The sequence below is a fragment of the Cryphonectria parasitica genome (assembly GCF_011745365.1).
Source record: "Cryphonectria parasitica EP155 unplaced genomic scaffold M406scaffold_2, whole genome shotgun sequence".
NCBI lineage: Eukaryota > Fungi > Ascomycota > Sordariomycetes > Diaporthales > Cryphonectriaceae > Cryphonectria > Cryphonectria parasitica.
Window position 1 is genome coordinate 3,546,929 of NW_024468910.1, and position 22,735 is coordinate 3,569,663.

General features: G+C 53.4%; 6 protein-coding genes across 6 annotated transcripts; 4 read left to right on the top strand and 2 right to left on the bottom strand.

The window, feature by feature from the left end:
- M406DRAFT_355073 (ammonium transporter) lies at positions 1 to 2,340 on the bottom strand. The gene is made up of 3 exons (XM_040923070.1): positions 1,992 to 2,340; positions 632 to 1,888; positions 1 to 525 (listed from the first exon to the last, which is right to left on the bottom strand). The coding sequence occupies exons 1-3, from the start codon at positions 2,059 to 2,061 to the stop codon at positions 311 to 313; spliced, it is 1,542 nt and encodes a 513-aa protein (XP_040779865.1). The 5' UTR covers positions 2,062 to 2,340; the 3' UTR covers positions 1 to 310.
- Positions 2,341 to 6,587: 4,247 nt separating this feature from the next.
- Positions 6,588 to 8,345, top strand: M406DRAFT_62916 (uncharacterized protein; the record flags this gene model as incomplete). Its single annotated transcript, XM_040924807.1, has 4 exons — positions 6,588 to 6,603; positions 6,645 to 7,507; positions 7,589 to 7,661; positions 7,729 to 8,345. 4 exons carry the CDS (start codon positions 6,588 to 6,590, stop codon positions 8,343 to 8,345), a joined length of 1,569 nt encoding a protein of 522 aa, XP_040779866.1.
- Positions 8,346 to 9,343: 998 nt separating this feature from the next.
- Positions 9,344 to 10,326, top strand: M406DRAFT_355074 (DUF427-domain-containing protein). The gene is made up of 3 exons (XM_040923071.1): positions 9,344 to 9,573; positions 9,709 to 9,789; positions 9,908 to 10,326. Exons 1-3 carry the CDS (start codon positions 9,384 to 9,386, stop codon positions 9,937 to 9,939), a joined length of 303 nt encoding a protein of 100 aa, XP_040779867.1. The 5' UTR covers positions 9,344 to 9,383; the 3' UTR covers positions 9,940 to 10,326.
- A 99-nt stretch (positions 10,327 to 10,425) lies between these two features.
- M406DRAFT_250465 (transcription factor Pcc1) lies at positions 10,426 to 10,872 on the bottom strand (the record flags this gene model as incomplete). The annotated part of the gene is made up of 2 exons (XM_040916696.1): positions 10,426 to 10,626; positions 10,789 to 10,872. Coding segments are annotated over 2 exons (285 nt in total), but the record flags the coding sequence as incomplete, so codon positions are not given.
- Positions 10,873 to 12,537: 1,665 nt separating this feature from the next.
- M406DRAFT_286930 (uncharacterized protein) lies at positions 12,538 to 16,054 on the top strand. The gene is made up of 3 exons (XM_040918703.1): positions 12,538 to 13,104; positions 13,402 to 13,719; positions 13,848 to 16,054. Exons 1-3 carry the CDS (start codon positions 13,053 to 13,055, stop codon positions 15,398 to 15,400), a joined length of 1,923 nt encoding a protein of 640 aa, XP_040779869.1. The 5' UTR covers positions 12,538 to 13,052; the 3' UTR covers positions 15,401 to 16,054.
- A 4,332-nt stretch (positions 16,055 to 20,386) lies between these two features.
- On the top strand, positions 20,387 to 21,907 carry M406DRAFT_44074 (uncharacterized protein; the record flags this gene model as incomplete). Its single annotated transcript, XM_040924238.1, has 2 exons — positions 20,387 to 21,460; positions 21,560 to 21,907. 2 exons carry the CDS (start codon positions 20,387 to 20,389, stop codon positions 21,905 to 21,907), a joined length of 1,422 nt encoding a protein of 473 aa, XP_040779870.1.
- Positions 21,908 to 22,735: the final 828 nt, after the last annotated feature.

Here is a 22,735-nt window from a genome sequence, read left to right on the forward strand (position 1 = left end):
GGTTGTGAAAGACACATAGTATAAGAACAATTCACTCGTGAATTTGCACAGAGGACCTGAGACCTTTTCAGGGGAAAAAGCATTGTACACTTGAGTTATGCCAACTTTTTTGTAGCTCAAAACGACGCCAAGAGAAAATGCAGACCCATGCCTATGCCAGTAGTACTCAATATGTAAGAAGAAAAGCACATTTGTCTGTATGCTTATAGATAAGACGAGAGAAAAAGTAACATAGTAATCAAGACTTGGAAGGGTTGATCCGTCCATCCTGCTTCACGCACCCGGCCAGAATGCCCACAGCCGCGTGTTCCTATTGCGACTGCGAGGCATCCGAGGACCCGGGTGGTGGGCGCTTCTCCGCCTCGTCGCTCCCCCGCGATGCGTTCATGTTGCTCGTGGTGGGCATCATGTTCTGGTGCTCCTCGATGCCGTGTGTGGGTATCAGCCTGTTGCTGTCGGTGTTCTGGTGTTGCTGGGCAGGGGTCCAAGCGAGGAAGTCTCGGCGGACTTCAACATAGTCGTAGGCTGTAAAAAGGTAGGAAGAATAGATGTCAGTCACGAGCCAAAAAATTCATAACGGGGTGGCAGGAAGATGTTTGGAAACGGAGAAAGAGAGGGGGGGGGGACATACCGAACTCGCCGTGCTGGTCGTCGTCCATACCCAACAACTCAGCCTCTTCGGTGGCACGGAGGTGCAAGCCCGGGATGACGTCGATGATCTTAGCAATGATAGCAGACATGACGAATGCGTAGGCAGTACAGGCCACTATGTAGGCGATCTGGATGTACAGCTGCTTGTAGTTGTGGTTGAGCCAGCCCCCGTTGATAATACCCGTGTTTACGCCATCCAGACCGATAATGTAGTCGGCGGCAAACAGGGCGTTGAAAATCAGGCCGACCATGCCGCCGATGGCGTGCTCAGCAAAAACATCGAGGGAATCGTCGATGCCAACGAGGAACTTGATCTTGGTGGCGAAGTTACAGCAGATGCCAGTCACGACGCCGAGGATAATGGAGGCCCAGGGCGTGATGAAGCCGGAGGCCGGGGTGGCGGACACGAGACCCGAGATGGTGCCAGAACACCAGCCGACAAGAGACCACTTGCGGGCCAGGCGGAAATCGAGGAGACACCAGGTCATGGCGGCAAACATGGCCGTCAGGCACGAGTTCCAGCAGGCCATGGTGGCGCGGAGATTGGCGCCAAAGGCAGAGCCGCCGTTGAAGCCGAGCCAGCCAAACCAGAGGAGAATGGTGCCAAGCAGGATCAGGGAAATGTTGTGAGGGCGGAAGTTGAGCATCATCTTCTCGTTGCGGCGGCCGAGCACCCACGAGTAGGCCAGCGCGGACATACCGGAGCCGATCTCGACAGGACCCCCGCCAGCGTAGTCCAGGACACCGTAGTTGAAACCCCAGCCGTTGACATTCCACACCCAGCAGGCGATGGGGCAGTAGACGAGGGTGGCCCAGAAGAAGGTGAAGACCATGGCAGGGAGGACTCGACCACGCTCAGCCGTGGCGCCGACAACGAGGGCAGCCGTCACGGCACAGAACTGCATCTGGTAGAACGAGTACAGCAGCTCTGGAATTAGAGGCGATCCCGGCGAGGGTATGGCGAGCGTGTTCATGAGGCCAAAGTGGTGCAGGTCGCCGATGAAGCCGCTGGTGCCGGTCGAGCTGAAGGCCAACGAGTAGCCCCAAAAGTACCACTGGAAGACGATGACGGAAAAGGACATCATGGTAACCCAGATGAGCGAGAGAGCGGATTTTCGTCGAGCTAGTCCAGAGTAGAGGAAGGAAATGCCGGGCACCATGATGAGCACCATACATGAGGCCACGATGATGAAGGCCTGGTCGCCCGACTGGTACCATTGGTTCAAGTTTGTGGTGGCTAAATGGGAAGAGAGAGAAAAACACAACCATCAGTCAAACTATTCACGGTCTTTCACCCAACAAGGCGTTACATCGTCGCCTCTTCTGGCACACAAACATACCGGAATCTCCACCAGTCTCATCGTTGGTGCCATTGAAGACAGCTGGGGCTCCAACCCAGGAGTACGACATTGTGACTGCTGCTGGAGGAGGAGATGAGCTTCACGAAGAAGCTGGAGAGAATAAGTCGTTGAGGAAAGTGCGTAGTGTCGATGATGTGTAGTAGGGCGGCGACGACGAGGAGAGGAAGACGGAGTAGGGGGTTTGAAAATAAAGAGAAGAAGACCCCAAAAAATATAGGAAGGAGGGACGAATGCGGTCTCGTCTTGTTTTGGGGGAGTGAGGATGTCTAGTTGCCGGAAGCGGCTTTGAGGTGTGTAAGTGTGACGAGGCACAGCAATTGACCACTCAAAAACTTGAAGGGCCAAGCAATGAGGATCGAGAGGAGAAAAAAAGAAGAGAAAAGGCGGGAAAGGCTACCCAAGAGATTGGAAGGGAGAGAGATGAGTTTGGATATATACCGTTTAGTACAAACAGCTACAAAGTTAGGGACCATGGTTGTTACTCTGTATTTTCTTGGGGTGAGCAGTGGGTGATCATCTTGGTGGAGACTCGCGGATGGCCAAGGCGATGGTCCCGCTGTGGGTTGCGTGGGCGACTTACCAGTATACAGGGGGTTCGCTGGGGCCATGGGGATCGGATGCAGCTTGTACCATTAGAGTAGTAAATGGAGTCTTGGTCGAGAAATCCCCGGGTTGATTTTGCCCTATGCCTTGCCAGCCAATGTTGCAATGGACAAAGTTAGCCTGGGAACCAAGCCCTCCCGCTCCTTGCTGGACCAACCAGTGCTGTTGTGCCCAGGCCAAGACTACCATAGTAACTAAAAGCGCTTCAGGGACAATTCTCTCCAGAAAAGAGAGATCGGAACAGAGAAAGAGGGCATGAGAGTTGGGGCGCGGGCTAGCGGATCGATTTTCAGCGCCGAGTCTCGGTCAAAGAGGTCCTACCCGTCAACGCCCAGGCCTTGTTGCAAACGTTTCGGTAGACGATACCGGCTTGTGGCTGGACCAGCTGGACGGGCCTAAAGCCCAATTTTCTCCGGGGAGAAGGAGCGAAGTGCTTAAAAAGGAGGGGAGCCAAAGGAGCCAGTAAGGACCGCGCCCAATCTCACGGAGTCGTTCAGTCCACATGCTGTAGGACAACAACTTTGTCGTTCTGCTCTCCGCCGCTATACCAAAGTAGTAGTAATCAGGTATGCACACGGCAGGCCGGTACAGGAGGCATGCAAGGAGTGGCCGGAGCCTGCCCAATAAATGGTGGTGGTGGGTAACATTGTGCAAGAAGTTCCCCCACGATGTTGATCCCACCGAGTGTACTGTGCACTACTGTATGATATTTGCTGAAGCCATAAGGTCATGGGCGACCGAACCCTGGCTGTCGCGTGCCAATTTTGCGAGTGAAACCTCTTCGTGTGGCTACGGGGCTGCAGTACAACTTACTATTGTGGTACCTGCGCCGCCATGTGGGCTGGCCTGGCTAAATCCAAGTCCTATTAGCATCATCCATAGTGGCCAAAATCTCCTGGTTACTACTCCTGATGGAGTATTTGAGCTGTAAAGCCCCAGGGAAGGAAGAAGAAGAGGACCCCTGTTTTGTACAGTATCTTGTCGCCAGAGACTGTTGAACAGAGGAGAATCGAGGCATGGATTGCAAATGCAAAGGAATTCATGCGGTGCCCACGACCCGGAGAAACCACCTCCCTGCCATCCTTCCAAAAACAGGGATCGCCCACTCGACTGTGACGGCAGAATTGTGGATGTGAACCGAGGCCCCTGTCAGCCTCGAGGCAAGATTAATTTTTCGTTCGTCCTCGTGCCTCTTCTTGTCTTTTTTTCTTCTTCTGCTGGACGCACCAATATGCTTGGCTCGAAGCTGAAAATATGCATGGAGTCTGGTGGTGCACAAACCACCCCCATCCCCCCGGTAAGTATGCGTGCCAATGGGTGTGGCAGGTGGGGGAAAGACCATAGCAGCATTGGCGAAGAGAAGTAGGAGCAGGCCACTCTCGTTCCTTCCTCTTGGGCCTGCTGCCGCAGAGTACCCGTCGCCTGTCGACATGCGGCTCGGTACTTGCGGCGCCCTGGTGCCTGTTGAATGTGGAAACTTTGCTTACTGGCTCTGCTATGCTAAACTGACGACACCGCCCACGCCCACGCCGACCCCGACTTCCGACATCGCTTCTCAAGCAGTTCTTCTCGAGTGGCCTCATTTGTGCATTACAGCCCAAACCACATTGATTTTCTGCTTCTTCTTCCATCGCCAAGGGGGATGACGAGACACACACATGCTCTGCTGGCGTGAGCTTGGCCTTGCTGGCCAGCCCGCCCGACCAATAGGACAGAATGCCGTGTTCAATCTTCTTCTTTTCTTTTTTTGCAAAGAAAAGAAAAGGCAAGAAGCCCAAATCTCTCGTATGCTCGGTCGGCTTCATTTGGTGTTCCAGCGCCGCCGCGCCTTTTCAGGGTCCACTCTCCAGAATGTGGGGAACCGCAAAATGTCAGACTGGGGACAGGGCTGAATCCAGGGAATAAATTACCAAATTGTTTGTCCTTTGTGTTAGCAAAAAACTGCTTCTTTTCGCCTCAGCCAGATCTCGTCGATCCTCCTCTTTCGTATCTTTTGACATATGATGCCGAGAGATTACTTGCAGGGACGGATATATGTAATTCTATACGGTCACTACGGTCAACACCAGCCTTTTCATTCTCCAAATGGTTCCTGGAATTTCCGAGATCCGAAACTGCTGAGCAGCCTGGCATCAAACCTTCTGACTGGTGACGGTCTGGCCGGAGATCGAGCTGTACAGAGTTCTTTTTTCGCTCCTTTACCCCCTTCCTTTCCTTGTAAAAACGATACGACGTCGGCCAAGCGTCATAGCCGCTGGTCCTAACACAATTCAATTCAATAGGGTTTCAATGAGAACCATGCAGGGCAAGGCTTTGAAGGCATGGGCTGTACCACACGGTCGTAGCACGATCAGGGATCACCACCTATAGTTGCATGGCAGGTTAGCTCAATTCAGGCTTCAAGACCTGCTATTTGTTCCAACCCCCAAACCCAAGACGGGATATGAATTTGTCAAGATCATACAATCGTGGTAATTCCCTCCCCCTTTGCGCACAACCCTGGGAATTGCGCTGACATGGTTCCCCGTCATCGTCGAGAGAGAGAAACTGCGGCGCCCCCTCCGTCCTGACTAGGCATTCCTGGGCGGGTCTCCGCCAAGAGATAAGAACGTCCTGATGGGTCCAATGAGCTCGCATGAGATTTCTGAATGGATTCTGTCACAGCCTCCAGGGGGGTCACTCCGCACGTGATGCCCGACGTCACCTCACCCGTCACCTCACCCTTTCTTCAGCTTTCCCGCTACCAGGCAGGCTGACCAACTGAGACCAAGCCGCTGGAGCAAATTGGTACTTTGGGCTTGGCGTAGTGCCATACATACTAAGTAGAAGCATTACGGAACGTTGCTATGGTATGATCTCTGTAGATCAATTGGAGACAGGAAATTGTTCCTTTCTTGAATGTGTTTCTCCTTCATTCAACGCGGTTGCCATAGACAATCACAACTCAATGTAATTACAGAATACTTTCCCTGACTACTTGACAGCCCCCCCTCTCTCTGACTCTACAGGGCAAGTCCATTCAGTCAAGTTGGTTGTGTCTGTTCAGGAACAGAGAGAGAGCGCGCTTATGTTGTCATCATCATGCGCTGTCATCTTCGTGCCGTTTTCATGTGCCCATTTGTCTCGGATCTCAGCCACCACATTTCTTCAAGTACAACCATCACAAGCACGATACTATTAGACGATCGCATACATGCTTTACCCCCTACTTGCTGCACTAGGCCTCTTTGAGCGGGCAGAAAGCGTCTGTGTACACGACACGCTTAGCATGCTTTCCGTGTCTGCCTCACACCCTCATCGCTTGTGATCTCCCGCCTTTTCACAAGTCTCGAATCTTTCCCTGCTCATTTGTATATACACCCGTTCAGACACTATGTAGACAATCTTGATACCATTAATACAGAGTAGATCTCACAAATGACCTGTCAATAGCCGAGCTTCGCATCATGAGCAGTTTTATTCTTTGCACTCCAGGGGGTGTCTCTATCATATGGGCTGGCCCGTGCTCCTGCCTCACTCAACACTGCAAGTTACAGAGTTCGTGATAACAACAAGCTCCTGCCTGCAGTTACTGGTCTAAGTAGCTGTGGATGAAATTCCACCAAGACCATTCAGACTTTGAGCTGATTCCTCATCTTCTTCGATAATCAAGTACATACTCGATGATCTAATCATACTGTCTCAACTTGCTCTCCCGCCTCATCGATCCTGCCTATCCCCTTTGCTTTTTTGTCAAGATGGCACCTCCTCCGCTGAAGTTGAGCCCCAAAGAGGCACAAGGCTACCAGCTTGTGCAGGGCGACGACAGAGAAGACAACTTGGACGACCCCTCCACACCCGTTCAGCCAGGGCCGTACTACCGACCACGGCCCTTCCACAATGTCAACCTCAAGACGATCCTCATAGCGCTCATCTCAGGTCTCCTCATCCTCGTGGCCATCAACCTCATTTTTGCTCCCGACTTCCCCAAACATGGCCACACAGGCTCGTCATCCTCAGGAGCCTCACAATCAACATGCGACTGCTCAGGGTCTACGCCCACGGTGCCGCAGCACTTCCAGACAAGCCCAGAGCTGTGGGCTGGGCCTACGGCGACGGGCGCGCCGGCGTTCCTCGCGCAGACCAGGACATTTGACCCCACAGCCACCTTCGTGCCGAACCAGCCGCTGCAGACGGCGGTCCCCATCGAGGGCATGGGCGCTGCCAACGAGAGCATTTTCCACATGATGGGGTACCTGTCGCCGTACACACCGTCTCCCGGTTTCGGCGTCGACGAGTGGCCCTTACCCCCCGGCGCGGAGATTGTCCAGCTGCAGATGCTGTCGCGGCACGGATCACGGTATCCCACGTCCGGAACGGGCTCCAATGTGATGTTGCTGGGGCAGAGGATCGCGGCGGCCAAGGAGGAGAAGAAGGACGGCGGGTCGGGCTTCAAGGCCAGTGGTCCACTCTCGTTCCTCAACGAGTGGGAGTACCAGCTGGGCTACGAGATCCTCGTGCCCAAGGGCCGCCAGGAGCTGTTCGACTCGGGTATATTGCACTCGTACATGTACTCGAGCCTGTACAACCCCAACAGTAAGATCATCGTTCGCACCACGACGCAGGACCGCATGCTCAAGTCAGCCGAGTACTTCATGGCTGGCTTCTTCGGGCTGGAGTGGCCCAACAACGCCACCATCGAGGTCATCATCGAGGCAGACGGGTTCAACAACTCCTTGGCCGGGTACAAAAACTGTCCCAACTCTAAGCTGGAGGGCGGGATGAATGCCACGGCTGAGTGGGCGCAGGTGTACCTGCAAGAGGCGACGACCCGTTTAAGTAGTATGGTGGAGGGGTACGACTGGACGGTTGAGGATACGTATGCCGCGCAGAGCATGTGTCCTTATGAGACGGTGAGCTAGCTCTCCTTATCTTCCTTTTCTCTGTTAAAGCAGCAGTTCCTAGTGAGACTAACGCTACTGTTCCACACACAGATTGCGTATGGCTTCAGCCGCTTTTGTGAACTCTTCACCTATGAGGAGTGGAAAAACTTTGGCTACTCGGTCGGTACGTACTTGGTCTTGTGCTTTTCAGATCGTACATGTTGTGTGCGTGTACTGACCAAGTCCAATAGACCTATTCTTTTCAGCCGCGTCCGGTTGGCAGTCCAAGACCGCCCGTGCCGTCGGCATAGGCTACCAACAAGAAGTTATAGCCCGCCTCAAGAACCATACGCTCGGCTACTCGGGCAGCCAGATCAACACAACGCTCGACAGCAGCACCGATACATTCCCCCTCAACCAGTCGCTCTACCTCGATTTTTCCCATGACACTAACATCATCTCCATCCTCGCTGCCTTCGGGCTCACATCCACCCGCGACGACCCACCCCTCTCCTCCCGCCACCATCCGGGCAAGCACAACTTCACCGTATCGCATCTGACGCCCTTCGCTGCCCGGCTCGATATGGAAATCATCCGCGCCCCCAAGCCCGTGCGTGCGGATCGCGGCGGGGACGGGTACGTGGAGGACGAGGAGGGGGCGGCCGGGGGTGAGACCCGGTACATCCACTTTGTGCTGAATCAGAGGACGATCCCGCTAGGTTGGAGCTTCGCCGAGTGCGACGCGAGCCGGGTCGACGGGTGGTGCGAGCTGGAGACGTTCCTGAAGGTGCAGGAGAAGATGCCCGAGCTGGCCAGGTTCGAGGAGACGTGCTTTGGAGACTTCAACACGCTAGAGACGGTCGTCTAAATGCTGTGGGTGCTTACGAGATGCTTCAGCATGGTATATACAGCACCTTTTCGTACCTGTTCTTGGATCTGCATGGCGTTTGAAATCAATTGCATAGATGGGCGTCTACTGGAAAGAGAGATTCACGCGTGGGATGGATGACATGCAACAGGGATTGCTACCGTTCTTTACATTATCTGTTGAGATACTTGCAGGATGTTATCAAGTTTTCTGGATACGAGTTGCGTTCATGATAGCAGACATCTTACCTATGATCGAGACCTACTGCTCTTCCGGCATCTTCGTACAACATCCATCGGTCACAGCAAGCCTCGTTCTGCCGAAAAGCAGATAGAGACAATCTGGCCTACTTGCCCTCTCCACCATGATCCCAGTAAGAAGCGCACTGACAAAGCTCAAGCCAGCCGTTAAACTTCCCCAACAAGGAGCCTCCCCAAGATCAGCTCCATCTGTCTACATACATACAAGTCGTACTATGGTATCTACCCCGCCCAATGAAACCGGTATGTGTCAAGCGGCCAAGCCGGGGACCGTTACATACTTTACATAGTGTACAGTTGTATGTGGTACATGGCACACATCGTCAGTACTAAGTATGTAGGTACCAAACCATACAGGCGAAACGAGCCAAATGCGTTTTGCTGCTGTGAATTACAAACCACCACCACCACCATCTCGGGAGGATCGGAACCTGCATGCACTATGTATGTCTGAGGGGGAGGGCGGGGACAAGGGAAGGGGGCTCGTCCTTTTCCTTCCCCTCATCCACTCGACACCCACCTGGGCCCCTCCAAACAAAACCATCACGGACCAACAAACCACTGTCCTGAACATCTTTGCCAACGAGGAAAGCCCCCGGACCGACCGACATTTTGATCGATACGTGTCCCTGCAGAACCGAAAAGAGAGGAAGAAGAAGAAGAAAAAGAAGAAAAATCGTGGGCGCAGAAACAAAGACTACCTGAAGGTAGCAATTACGTACATACAAGCAAACACGAGAGGGAAGAAGAAGAGAAAAAAAAGAAGAAAAAGGACAAGATGCCCACCGGTCACGCCAAGGCCGCGGTCGGTGACACCGTGGTCGCGGAGACGGACACCTGGGAGGAGGTCGAGGGGAACGTGTACTTCCCGCCGTCGTCCGTCAAGACCGAGCTTCTCTCCAAGACGGAGCTGTCGACCCACTGCCCATGGAAGGGGGATGCGAGCTACTATACGATCAAAACGGGAGGTGAGAAACACAAGAAGCACCACATACACAGTCTCTCTTCTATGCACCGGTAGCGAAAAGAAAGAAGGACTGGATGCGACTGTTTACTTCTTTGGTCTAGCTTTTTTCTTCTCTCTCCACTGACACAACAAACAGATCAGGAGCTCCAGAATGCGGCGTGGTATTATCCACAACCCAAGGAAAAGGCAGAGAACATCCGCGACCACGTAGCGTTCTGTAAGTGTACAAGGCCTCCCTCTGCACACCCTCTCATCGGCCCCACCGACCCTCTCTTACTCTCTATGCTGTCTTAGAAGGTGTCCCGCAGCTGATAATGATTTTGCATCACACACAGACAAGACCAAGGTGACCGTGACGAAGTCATGATTTGTCGTATGAGGTCGGCATGGAAAGCAGGAGGGTGGACCAGAGGTTGCTGGTGTGACTCAATAACAAGAGCACGAGATCTTTGCATGCTGTGATTCTACTTTGCTATGCGATGTGGGTTCCATACACACACGCACGCACACATACATAGTCTCAAATGCGAGTAAGAGGGCTCTCAAGGGCCCACTTCATACAGCGATCCCAACAAGACCAGACTCCCGACATTCCGCCTCAAGCGAAGATGAAGAAAGAGACCGTGACGAGAATGACGACGATGACGATGCAGACTGATGATCAGAATGATGGCATCATGCGGACAAATATCGCCAACTCAATTTGCATGACATGAGTCACCGCCAGCGTGGTCACGGACTCCTCCGTAATTTGAAATCGATTGATCGAGAGAGAAGCAAAGATAAATTAAGAGGGGGTAAGAAAAAGAGAAGAAAGAGAGAGAAAGAGAGGCGGTCGGGCTGCAACGCATGCTTACCCTGCATGTTGCGCCTCTAGAACGTCCACATCGAGCCTTTCCATCACCTCGAGTATGAGGGCCAGGCTATCCATGAAAGAGTTGACGGCGACACGTAGCATGCGGTTCGTTGTGGCCTTGTAGTGGACCCGGAGGACGCACCCACCAGCAGCAGCAGCAGCGTCCGGGCTTCTGTGGCCGCTGGCTAGACTCTTCTTCTCCCCGTGGTACTGCTCAAGCTCAGGCTCGGGCTCGGTTTGGAGCTCAAGCTGGTGCCCATGCCCATGTCCGACGCGCCCGGACCCGGGCGCGTCCCTTGCGTCTGGACCAGCAGTAGTGGCAGTGGTGGTTGTGGTGGCGGTGGAGAAGTGCCTCTGCACGAGTGGTGACAGCTCCTTGTCGACAGCCAGGGCCCTCATAGCGATGGATGACAGCCTGGAAGTGGGGAAGGGGACATTAAGTGTTCTAAAAACGCGAAAACAGAGAGACGCGCGGGTCGGGGGTTGTCAGCCGGATCAGCTCGCTTGCAGGTAGCCAAGGTAGTATTTTTTGGTGGTATCTGGTGTTGGCTGTGTGCAAATGTTCCTCTTCCTCCTCCTGCCGTGTGGTCCCTCCTGCAGAGGGCCTATGTGTCGTGATTCCCCATCGCGTCTTCCGTCAATCCATCCTTCATCGATCGGTATTGCGGGTCGACAAGGGCCAGACAAGGGGAGGAGAAGGGCCACAAATCCTTCCAAGAGGAGGAAAAAGAGAAGGGATAGAGTAGAGCGCACACACTCATAGAGAAGAGAAAAGAGCAAGGGCCAAGGCCAAGAATAGCGACCCAGTGAGAACTTACAATGAGCAGGGGAAGGTCTCCCCGTCGACGTCACGCGACATTGTTGAAAGTGCTTGCAGGAAGAAAAAAAGGGGGTGTGTGTGTTGATGGTCCTGGATCCTGTTCTCGATTTGTCGGGAATGTTTGCACACAAAAGACCTTCGTCATAGGAATGAATTTTTCACAGCGGCTCTTCCAAGATTTATCAGGTTGTTTGGCCGTTCCAGGGCTATCGAGAGCGTGTGTGCGTGGGTCTGGACCCGTCCCTTGGACGACGTGTCTAGTGCTGGTCTTTTCTCCTTCTTTCTCTTCTTCCTTCCTTCTTTTCTTGTCTTGATCTGTTTTCTGGGAACTGGGGCAGTTGGAACAGGGCTGCTAAGAGGGGCGTTTACTCTGCATGGACCATGGGACAGGATTCTTGTGTGGGGGGATTTGGGGATATTGCCCACCTGAACCTGCGGCATGACACCAAAAGTGTGCAGTTCCCCAGTTCGTTTCTGGGCGATTGCCTAGGTAAAAGTAGATAGCTGCTAGCGAAACTTTGGAGGGATGGGCCCCGCTGTGGTCCCAGCAGCTGAACCGCCTGAGAGGAGCCACCTGGAGGAGCATCAGGAGCACTGGCACGCCCAGCCGATACAAGGCCCCAGCACCGCCCCAGTAAAAAGGACCCAGTGGTTGCCCCGTCAACGGTACGGCATGGGGTGTTGATTGGAAGTACAGGGGCGTCAAGGCGTCAGACGGGGTGTTCGAACTGGGGCAACAGGCACAGCAGCGCCAGGGATTGGGTCGGGCAATAACATTGGAAGGGAGGGCCAGCACAGAGCTTCTCCGGATGTTCCTCTCACCTATTATTACCACGGTATTCTTAGTACATGGTACCTAGTGCTCCGGCAACGAGACTGGAGCTGGCGGCGCTTCCATTTTCACAACAAGGGCTCCTCTCCTACCGTTGCTACACCGCAACCAGGGGAAACGATTTTTTAAAATAAAAAAACATCCAATGAAAAAAAAAAGAGATACAGACCAAGAATTCCTCTTTTTGCATAATTAAAAAGAAGCCCGTCCTTTTCGTGTTGTTGCAGATTTGTTTGTTTCCCTCCCCTCCTCTCAACAAGCATCAATTGCCCTTCCCTCGCGGCCTCCTCCCCCCTGGCACATAACCACCTTACCACCCAGACACAATCAACAAACACAAACCGGTTCGCGTCGAGGTTTTGGCTGGCCTTGCGACTCCACTCCTCGATCCTCTCTACCACCAAACTAGCTCCTCCCTCCTGCTTGCAGGGCACATAACAAGTTGCATTGGCTGCACGTCTGAAGCAACAGGAGAGAAAAAAAGAGGACATCGCCGATCCTTAATCGATCGACTCCTCCCCGACTGGGTTTCCCAAACTCGAAACACTCCATTCTCTCGAGCACTTTACCATCCAGCTTCTGCATCTGGGTTGCACGCGCATGGTCCTTTGAGCTGCCCTAGCAATTAATGTGTTTTGGGTTTTTGTCTTGGATCAATCCTGATCGCCCCCCTTCAGCGACGGCAACCACCACCCCAGTCCCCAGTTCCCAGCCACCGATATTTCTTTCCTCTGCCGCCGGGACCCGAGTCACCCGCATAAGCATAAGCATACTACTACAACTCTTGTACACTTTTAGTACAAACAACACTTTCTTTTCAAAACCCGCCTCGGCGCTTCCCCTCTCTTCATTTTGGGAAATTGGCTCCTGCCTCTCCTGCCTCGACAACATATTCCCGACAGGAAAAGGACCCAAAAAAGAAAGAAAAGGGAGGAAAGAAGAGTCGTCAGGTCATAGACGGCAGCGACAGCCATGGGTCCTACCAAGAGCTCTAACTTGGGGCAGATCATCGAGTACATCCCAGGTACGTACACATCAAATCTGCCTGCTGCTGCTAAGCTTCACCGCTGAAGGCGAGCTGTGCACATTTACCACCCAGCCATACACACACACAACACACCAGAAACAGAACAGGGGGAGAAAGCATCGAATACACTGGTCGTAATGACTTTTTGACTCGTTGCATCTTTTCTTGGGAGTTTCAATTTTGGCTGTGGCATGGCTGTTATGGACGTTTCATTTCCATCTTACTGCCTTCATCAGCACCAGCACTCCAATTACCAGCAGCCTTTGCCAGTATCCCTGCTAACATTTTCTCAAGACCGCCTGTACCTCGCCTCCTACATACATCCACCCACCGAGGACACCCTCTTCCCTTATCCCGATGGCTCCATAAGATCACCTGGCAAGCGTTCGCAGAGAGCCGGCCAAGGCCCTCAGGCAGTCCAGAAGCCAGCCTACAAGCAGCCCTACTACTTTACCGTGGATGACACCCTGCTCTACAACAACTTTCACCATGACTTTGGTCCATTCCACATCGGCCACCTGTACAGATTTGCCCTGCAGTTCCATGAGATCCTCGGTGCCGATAAGAACAAGGACAGACCAGTCGTCTTCTGGAGCAGGGCCGACCCTAGGAGTGAGTAGCAGAACCCCTCCCCTCTCGATTTGATGAAAGAAAACCCACCAAAGAACCAACCAAAGTGCACATACGTCTGCGAATATTTCATGAGAGCTGACCTTGCCATTTTTCCCCTTCACCCACAGGCCGCGCCAATGCCTCTACCCTGCTGGCATGCTACATGGTCCTGATCCAGTCATGGCCACCACACCTTGCCCTGGCACCCATCGCCCAGGTCGATCCGCCCCTGATGCCCTTCCGTGACGCTGGATACAGTCAGGCCGACTATGGTATCACCGTCCAGGATGTTGTCTACGGCGTCTGGAAAGCCAAGGAAGAAGGCGTCTGCGCCCTGGAGAACTTTGACCTCGACGAGTATGAGCGCTTTGAGCGTGTCGAGCACGGAGACTTCAACTGGATCACACCAAATTTCTTGGCCTTTGCCTCGCCCCAGCACGAGCCCGTCGCCAAGATCCCCGAGACCTCAGAGCTCTGGGCTACGGTGCCCAAGACCCTGGCTGCCGTCGATGCTCACCCGACGCTGCCGCAGCCCTTCAAGAACGTCCTGAAGCACTTCTCGGAGCGCAACATTGGCCTCGTCGTGCGTCTCAACTCAGAACTGTACTCACCTTCATACTTTGAGGGCCTGGGTATCACGCACCTGGACCTGATCTTCGAGGATGGCACCTGCCCAGCCATGCCAACCGTGCGCAAGTTCATCCGCCTGGCACATGAGATGATCACTGTTAAGAAGAGGGGCATCGCCGTCCACTGCAAGGCAGGACTGGGCCGCACAGGATGCCTGATTGGTGCCTACCTCATCTACAGATATGGCTTTACCGCCGACGAGGTCATCGGCTACATGAGGTTCATGCGGCCAGGCATGGTTGTCGGGCCCCAGCAGCACTGGCTTCACCTCAACCAGGGCGTCTTCCGGGAGTGGTGGGTCGAGGAGCGCATTGAGAGGAGGCTCCGCAAGGAGATGGCCGCAGCTGCTGCCGCCGCCGCCAATGCCAACGCGAACCCGAGCACGCCTGTCCGCACCATCCACAAGGCCAACATTGGCCGCAGCCCGAGCAAGACCTCCACCCCCTCCCGCAGCGCCTCCAACAGGACACCCCTGGGCGAGGTGGAAAACGACCGAACAAACATCACTGCAGACCAGGAGAACTATCTTCCAGCGCCGACACCAGGACAGCCACGCAAGACCCGCCATTATCCTCCCAGCAGCCGCGGTATCCCTCGTGCCGCCATGGAGGAGAGCTGCGCGGTCCAGGAAGACGTCGAGATCATGTCTGTCAAGAAGCGCAGCTCGGCCAACAACGGCGACTCAGACGAGGAGATGCAGATGCGCGTGCGTACCGGCCGGAGGTCCTCCGTCTCGCCCAACTCTGGCAAGTCACGTTCTGTTAGCCACACAACGACGACTACCAGCATCTACACCTCCCTGATTGACGACGACGCCTCCAATGACGTCGAGAACATCGGCAGCTCGCTCAACAGCAAGGCCAAGGGCGCAAAGCCCCCACTGCGCTCTACATCCGCTGGTGGCGTTCTCACCAAGGTCCGGGGCAGCAGTCGCGGTCCCGACGGTAAGGGGCCGTCCGGTGTCCGCAAGACCAGCGGGCGTGTCGGCAGCATGACCAGCCCCACAGCAGCCGCAGCAAACACAGCACGGAAGATCTCAGGTGCGATATGAAATCGAAGCCACGCCCGACAGCGAGTCCCTCCATACAATGTTCCCGGGCATCGTGCGGCCCGAGAGCAGTGCGATGAGGACGAGCTTACATCTGGATGATTCATGATCGTTACGAAACCCCCCCCCCCTTTTTTTTTTTCTTCACATGCTGTTCTTCTTGCATACCCGCGACGGCGTTCATCAAGGGATATATCGAATAGGTGGAAATATCTACCGGGAAGCGGAGTTGGGAAGCAGGCTATGCTAGTCGCGACGGCGTTTGGTGTCGTCGGTGATCTAGAAGCAGTGCTTCATTGCTTTCGGAATTTGAATTGGGGTTTTGAGAGTATAAACTCTCTTGGTTGGCTTTCTATATTGTATGTGTCATCAGTAGTCTCACACGAATGATGATGGACTGGTAGAGGAAAGGGAGACGGATAGGAAACAGGAGACATCAACAGCCTCAAGGGAATAAACGATAACAACAAGCTGTGGTTGAGCAATTCGACTGGGGAGAGGCGGAAACAAGCAAGCAGACAAGCATTGATTATCGTCTCATTCTTCACACATGGGCCCGCTTCTGGAGCCATAGGGTAGCCGGTGGGATTGGTCCTTCTGGCCTTGTTCTCTTGCATTTATTGTCAGGAAATACATTTGCATGTTTGCATCTTCATGACATTGGGACTGGTTCCGCCTCATTGCCCTGGTGATTTGTTTCCTCTGGGTAAAGATCTTTTGGCTCTGAGTTTCTCTCTACAAAGGAATTTAACTTCCAGACACACTCAACCCCCACACACGTCCTGTCCCTATCCACCATTTTTGTCTATACGTGCGTACTTGTGCAGTACATTGTACATTGTAAACCTTTTCCAATTAGGATCGGTTGGGCCTGGCTTTTTATTCTATGAGTATGTGAATGGCGGGAAAAGACGTTTTGGGGGGGGGGGGGGGCTGAGACGGTAGTTGCTGAAGAGTCGGAATGGGAAGATATTGGAGAAGGGGTGGGGGGCACATAGGAAGACAGCAGAAGGACAACCGATCATCATCTTTTCACCACGGCAAGGCGAGGCGAGGCGAGATGCTGCTCACTTAGGTACTTGTTTTTTTCTACATTGGTGGTGTAGTACATATGTAGCATAACGCTGCCTCGTATGTGTTAAGATATAATAATAAAAATAGTATAAGAATATTGAGCCTATCCAGACCCATGCTGGGAATCAAGTACTTGGGCGGTGAGGCTCAACTCGCCGGCCATTTACCTGCAGAGCGAGCATAGAACGACGAGCGAGACAGGAAATCGTTGGCAAGGGACTCGTCCCACGGCAAGGCGCCAAACCAAACGGACTCGTCCGTCTGGATAGACCAGGGCTTTGGGGTATCGAGATGTTCCACATTTAGTAAAAGACACAGTGAGAAGCCCCATGCAGACCTCAAGGGCTTACATCCAGTTGAACGGAACGGTGAAGTGGATGGTGTAGATCAGCTCACTCACCTAAACACACACACACACACACACACACACACACTACAAGTCCCGAAAGATGATGCCCCCCCCCCCCCCAAGCAGTCAGACATTCGACTAAATCGCACAAATACTACCCAAGAGATTACCTACCCGGTTTTTCTTGGTCCTTTTTTGGTTGTTGTAGGGCTGAGACATTCTGCCGCAGCCAGCACACATGCAACGAATAATTTGACGAAGGAAGCGTTCGTTCTGCCAAATCGACTTGCAGAAATACGGCCATGAAGAAACGATGGCTCCGAGTGGCGGGAAGACGGCGGTCTTGCCGGACGAATTCAGACACCGAGGCTGAAAAGCCTTGCATGCGATAGGACGCTCATCCGTTGGTCTAATGAGTGCTCCGAGGTTTAATGAAGACCTCGACGATGAGTCGGGTCGGGATCTGCCGGTGTGAGGCACAGCACCAAAACTCCGGCTTCAGACCTTTGTGTTCCAGAAAGGATGGCCTAACGGTCCATGTAGACTTCAGGAGTAGTCTGTCTCGATTATTGGCCAAGACCTCTGGCCCCCAAAGTCCAGTCTCCCCCTTGGAGTTCTCAGAAATGGATGCATCCATGACCTGCCTGGCTGCCGGGCTGCCTAGTGGCCGCATATCCGCTCGGGCGGCCAAGTCCGGGAGCCACCCATCACATGCAGACGTGTTAACAAGGGGCCACCTCTGCCATGGAGTGATTGCCAGTTGATGGTGCAGAGAGTCGCGTAAAGAGATGATTATGAGGCATTATCGGTTTCCTGAGGAGGCAAGAAAGCCGACTGGGCCTTGGCGCAGGTTGTGGACTATGAGAGTAGGCGTCCTGGTTGTGGTAATACCGACCGGGTATGATATTTATGACGATGAATCTAACAGTCCGTCAAGACGCCCCAGAACAACCTTCAGATTTGCATCAACACGAACATCGAGTGAGAGAGGGAAAAAGGGCGAGAGAACGCGAGCTCGACGGCCTTTGAAGAGATCACCTCATTTGCTGACGTTGAGGCGAACTCTCGCGAAAGCACCCTCTTCGGGGGTTTTCAAGAACGAGGCTGGCAGACTTGAGAGGAGACCCAGACCTGGGTCTTGGACTGTGGAAGGAAACAAACCATTCTGGCGGGACGACGAAGCACCCGGAGTCCGATGCTTGCAATGCCCCATTAAGTCCCCAGAATCAAACCGAGCGAGAGACGACCAAGACGGAAGGAATCAAGTTGTGGGTTGGTCACTGTGTGTGGCCGCATGGTCTGCCTGGCCGAATAGGAAGAGGGGGGGAAGTCTGTGGGTGTGAGGCAAATGAGGCCATGAGCTGAAGCTGAATGGGCAGCTTACGACCCATGAAATAACTTGCGTTTGTGAGGATCCAATCCAACAATGTGACGAGGGACAGGGGGAAATGGTATGGGGCCTGGAGGCATCTGTCTCTCATGCTGATCATGAAGATGATGAGAATGTTACCCAAGACTTGAAAGGGAGAAAGGGGAAGGGTTTCAAAAGAATGAAAAGATGATCAAGCTGAGACTCATCAGGCATGGTTGCACAGATTGAATTCTCACCTCATCCTTTTCGAAATATATAGATTTGCGACAGGACGCTGTAAGACTCGAAAATAGGCCCGCGGTGACGAGTTAGGTCCAACAGAAAGAGAGAGAAAACAAGGGAAGAAAGGAAAGAAACAGAAGATGAAGAAGAAAAAGAAAGGAAAAAAGGGAAACTGTAAAAACGGCTCGTAAAACAAAAACAGAATAGGCAGAACGATTACAGTAGATGCATTTCATGGGAAGGCCTGTGGCGCAGGGGGGGAGACCTGGCAACTGGCCAATCAGCAACCCTGCTGGGAGTGGCTTATGCCCAAGAGAGGTTCTGGTTTTCTCTATCGCCCCCCCCCCAGGTTCCTTCCTATGATGTCCTCAACGTAGACGTCATCACCCAGTCTGACTGTTTTTTTGCGTGTTTGTTTTCGGACCCCCACTTCCCAAACTTCAGTCAGTCACACGCTCTCTTGTGAGATGTTATACCTGCCAACTCGAATTCCATGTCTAGCTGCTATGGCAGTAGTATCACAGGACCAAATTCGGGCCCAACATGGTGGTCATGGTCATCTTCGTATGCCTCTAGAGTTGCTCACAGCACAGGTGAGCCCTCAGCTGGTCGATGAGCCACATTCAGGACGGGACAACCAACAAAACATCCCAGAGAGATCGCCATGCTGACTTCAGAGCGGTCTGTCCCGCGATACGCCATCTCTGTTTCACTGCCGCTTCCTTCTCTTCGGTTCAATCCCGTGGCTGGCACGAGGCTCCTTGCCCTTGGTTTGCAAGAATAGCAACAACCATTTCCACGGACCACGAGGCTGTCGACCAACTGACGTTCAGTAGGGCTGACAGGGGAGCCATATTCCTCCATATGGCCACCAATTCAGGACGGCGCTGCGCCGCCCCGCTCGTTGCTGGCTGCTGGATGCCTCCATTGCCCACCATTCCCCGAGAAAACACTGCTCTGGAAAGCGTCATGTTGGACGGTGTCAGACCCTGCCGCCTATGTTCTCTCCCCCCAAGTGGCTGACAGGTCTGGTCGTCACTCAAGGGTCCAAGTATCCTATCTCTGCTACCCTCTATGTATGGTGTGGGTGGTTTTGTTTAGTTGCTCCTCCTCGCAACAACGCTGGGTACCAGCACAGCACCAACCGCTGGCCAAGTGCCCAGTAGACTCTCTTTCACCTGCCATCTCTTATCAAGCGCGAGATTCATCTTCATCTCCCAGACAGTCTCTGTCATTTCGAAGCAAAAACCGAACTTCCAATGACGAGCCCTGATCTGGCCCCCGTCCGCAAGTCGCAGGACGTCAACCCTGGCTAGTGACAGAGCCGCAACGGTCAAAGAATGCGCCCCCTCCCCTTTTTCGTCTCTCTTTATTTCCCCTCCAAGGGAGGTGGTGTGCTTTCTGAGAAAGAAAAGATGGAGACTCCAGGCTGCTTGTGCAGGAGCAATAAGCTGGCGGAAGGAGTGGAAGAAAAATCCCCAGGACACAATATCAGCCTCAGACCCACCTCGGGCCCCCGATCCTGACCTCACTTTTACCCACACGTTCTCTCCCCACCCTCCAACACATTCCTTTGCGTTCAAGCCACCCATCGCAGGCTAGCATAGGGGTGGTCTTGGTTGAGGTCATCGGAGGAAAGGGGAGGGGGGTTGTTGGTTGGCCAGTATAAAAACTTGTTGCTACCTAATGTTCACACTTGCGTGGTACACAGGCAGCCTTCTTCAATAGGGACCATCTGACCGCCTTATCTACTATAGTACAGCAGTCCTGTCTCCTCCGCTGACCCCGAGTCATACTGATGTCTTCCTCTATCGTTCCTACATCCCAACTTAGTCGGCTTTCTCTCGAGAGCATGGGTCCCGTCACACGTTCCGCCAGCCAGCGTGAGAGGCCTCACTGCGATGAGGTCCCCAAGAGACATGTTACTGAGTCAACAGACCCCTTCGGTAATGATGAGGCCAGCGATATCTCGATGGAGGAGGATGAGGATGAGGATGAGGATGAGGACAGCAGCACTACCGTCTTCTCACCGGCGACCAAGATCAACTACGATATCTCAAACCTCGATCCTGACACCCAGTCCGAAGTCAGACAGCTCTTTCGCGAGACGCCAGCCTCCGAACCTCCCTCTCTGGTACTACAATGGTGCCAGCTGAATCAGGAGCAGGGGAATAAGGACAGCCAGTTCTATGCCTTTCAGCTTCACGAGATGGTACCTCGATCCATCCGGATTGGGTCGCCTGGTAGCAAGTACAGCAGTCCGAGGTGTAATTGTATGCAGGATAGCGACAAGCCGTGTCGACACCTGATCTATCTCCTGGATCAGATCAACGCGATCAGCTCAGACCAAATCAAAGACATGCAGGTGCAGCAGCTCGGACCCTCAGGGGCCTCGACGGGCATGGGACAACCGTTCGAAAGGATCTCCAACTTCCACCTCGATCTGCTCTCCAGCAGCCTACACTGCGACGTGGGCTCCCCTGACTCCAAGACCGAGGCCAACCCAGTACGTCTGGAAGAAACACGCGAGATCCTAGCAACAGTAGCAAAATCAGACGCAGACGACTTGGCAATCAAACACTACCGCAACGACGTCTTCGAGAAAGGCGGTTCGAATCTTCGGGATCACGATATCATCACATACGATGACCTTACAAAGACCGTCGCCAAGATGCTTGTCACCAACAACGATTTCTTTGCATACTTCCTCAAACTCCTCCCATCGTCCTCGAAAGCCCGTGATCCGTTCCGTAAAATCCAGCAGCACATTGATCGTGTGCTCGGTGCCTTGGATGCCTACTCACAGCAGCCACTGTCCTACGGCAAGGAAGCCACAACAGACTCTGCTGAGGGCCCTCGAGATGTCTCGTGGGCAACAGCACACGTCTTAGGGGCAGTCTCGAGGATCAAAGGTCTTCTACAGAATCGGGATGACGCTCCTTCACCTTCGGAGCGGGCCAGCGCGGCACGAACACTGGTCCAAATACTACACACTATCGTGTTTGACTGGAACCGTGATCTTCCTCTGTCAACTCTGGCCCCTGGCGTTCCCGCCGGAAACCCCAGTACCACTATTACCACCACCACCACCACCACCACCACCACCTCTCCTACTCCCTCCCCACAGTCTGCGAACCCGGCACAGAACAATCTCTATTGGCGTCTCATAGGCTCACAATCCAGTGCTGCATCTTCTGCCTTCGTCCTTGACACACTTTCTCAGCTCCCCGAGCAGAACCAATGGATCGAGACGCTGGAAGACATCGAGGCGCAGCTGTCCACGTGTGGACCGCCAGCCGGATATATGAGACGACTGCGAGATCTTATCGCTCTGATGAGGAGTAGCCGCCCGGCTGCCACGCCTACACGGTCAGGATTTGTAAAGCAAGGGGCCTCTCGGGCAGATGCGACTCGTGGGGGAAGCTCGGTGGGTAGCAAGCGGAGCAGTGGGGATGGTAGTGGACGCCAGGGAGGAGCGAAGAGGGCAAGATGATCGCAGAACTCCCTTCTCCAGAAAGCCTGCCGAATATTAGCAAGATCATTACACGAACGATGACACGCACACACACACACATACACACAAGGAACACGCAGGATTGTTAAAAGCATAGACGTCGTCACAATAAGAGATGTGAGGAAGCGTTTGGCTGGGATCTTAGATATGGTAACCTTTTCTCCTCTGCCCGTCCTTTTTCTTCCTTTTGCTTCTATGTTTCTTGTCTCGAAATCACTTTCCTTCAAAGGTACTTACTAAGTACATGAGTCCCGCTTCAACTACTGTGCTGCCTGGCTCTGCGTGACCAGACATGCCAACTCAGACACCCATACCCACCTCTGCTGGGCCTCGATGACATGCAGCCAGGATTTTAGGGCTGTGGTGTCTGCTTTTCTCCATTCTTTGTATCTAAATACTTTCGATATCTCTTGGGGGTTCTAGGGCATACTCCTCATCCAGATAGCTCATAGAGTATCAACAATATTGCTCAGTTCTAGGGTCAAAGGAGAGCATACTATGGTACAGTATGTACTCAGCATCAAGCGCCTATCGAGCACATTTTTGCCACCAAAATTTCCGATGGCACATGTTTGTGTTCCCAGGCCGCCCCCTCATCCATCTGACTTAGTGCTTCTCTACGGTCCTTTAGTCCCAGGGCAGTTCTCTCAACTGTTACTGCTCCAGGGCCATCTAATAAAATTGTTGCCCTAGTCTTTTTCTTTCAAGGTAGTCAGTCACTCACCCAATACGCACCCGAAAGCTGACAAGCTTGGCGCACATGGCTAAGGTGTTCCCATATTTCACCTCTGACCATTGTCAGTTTCG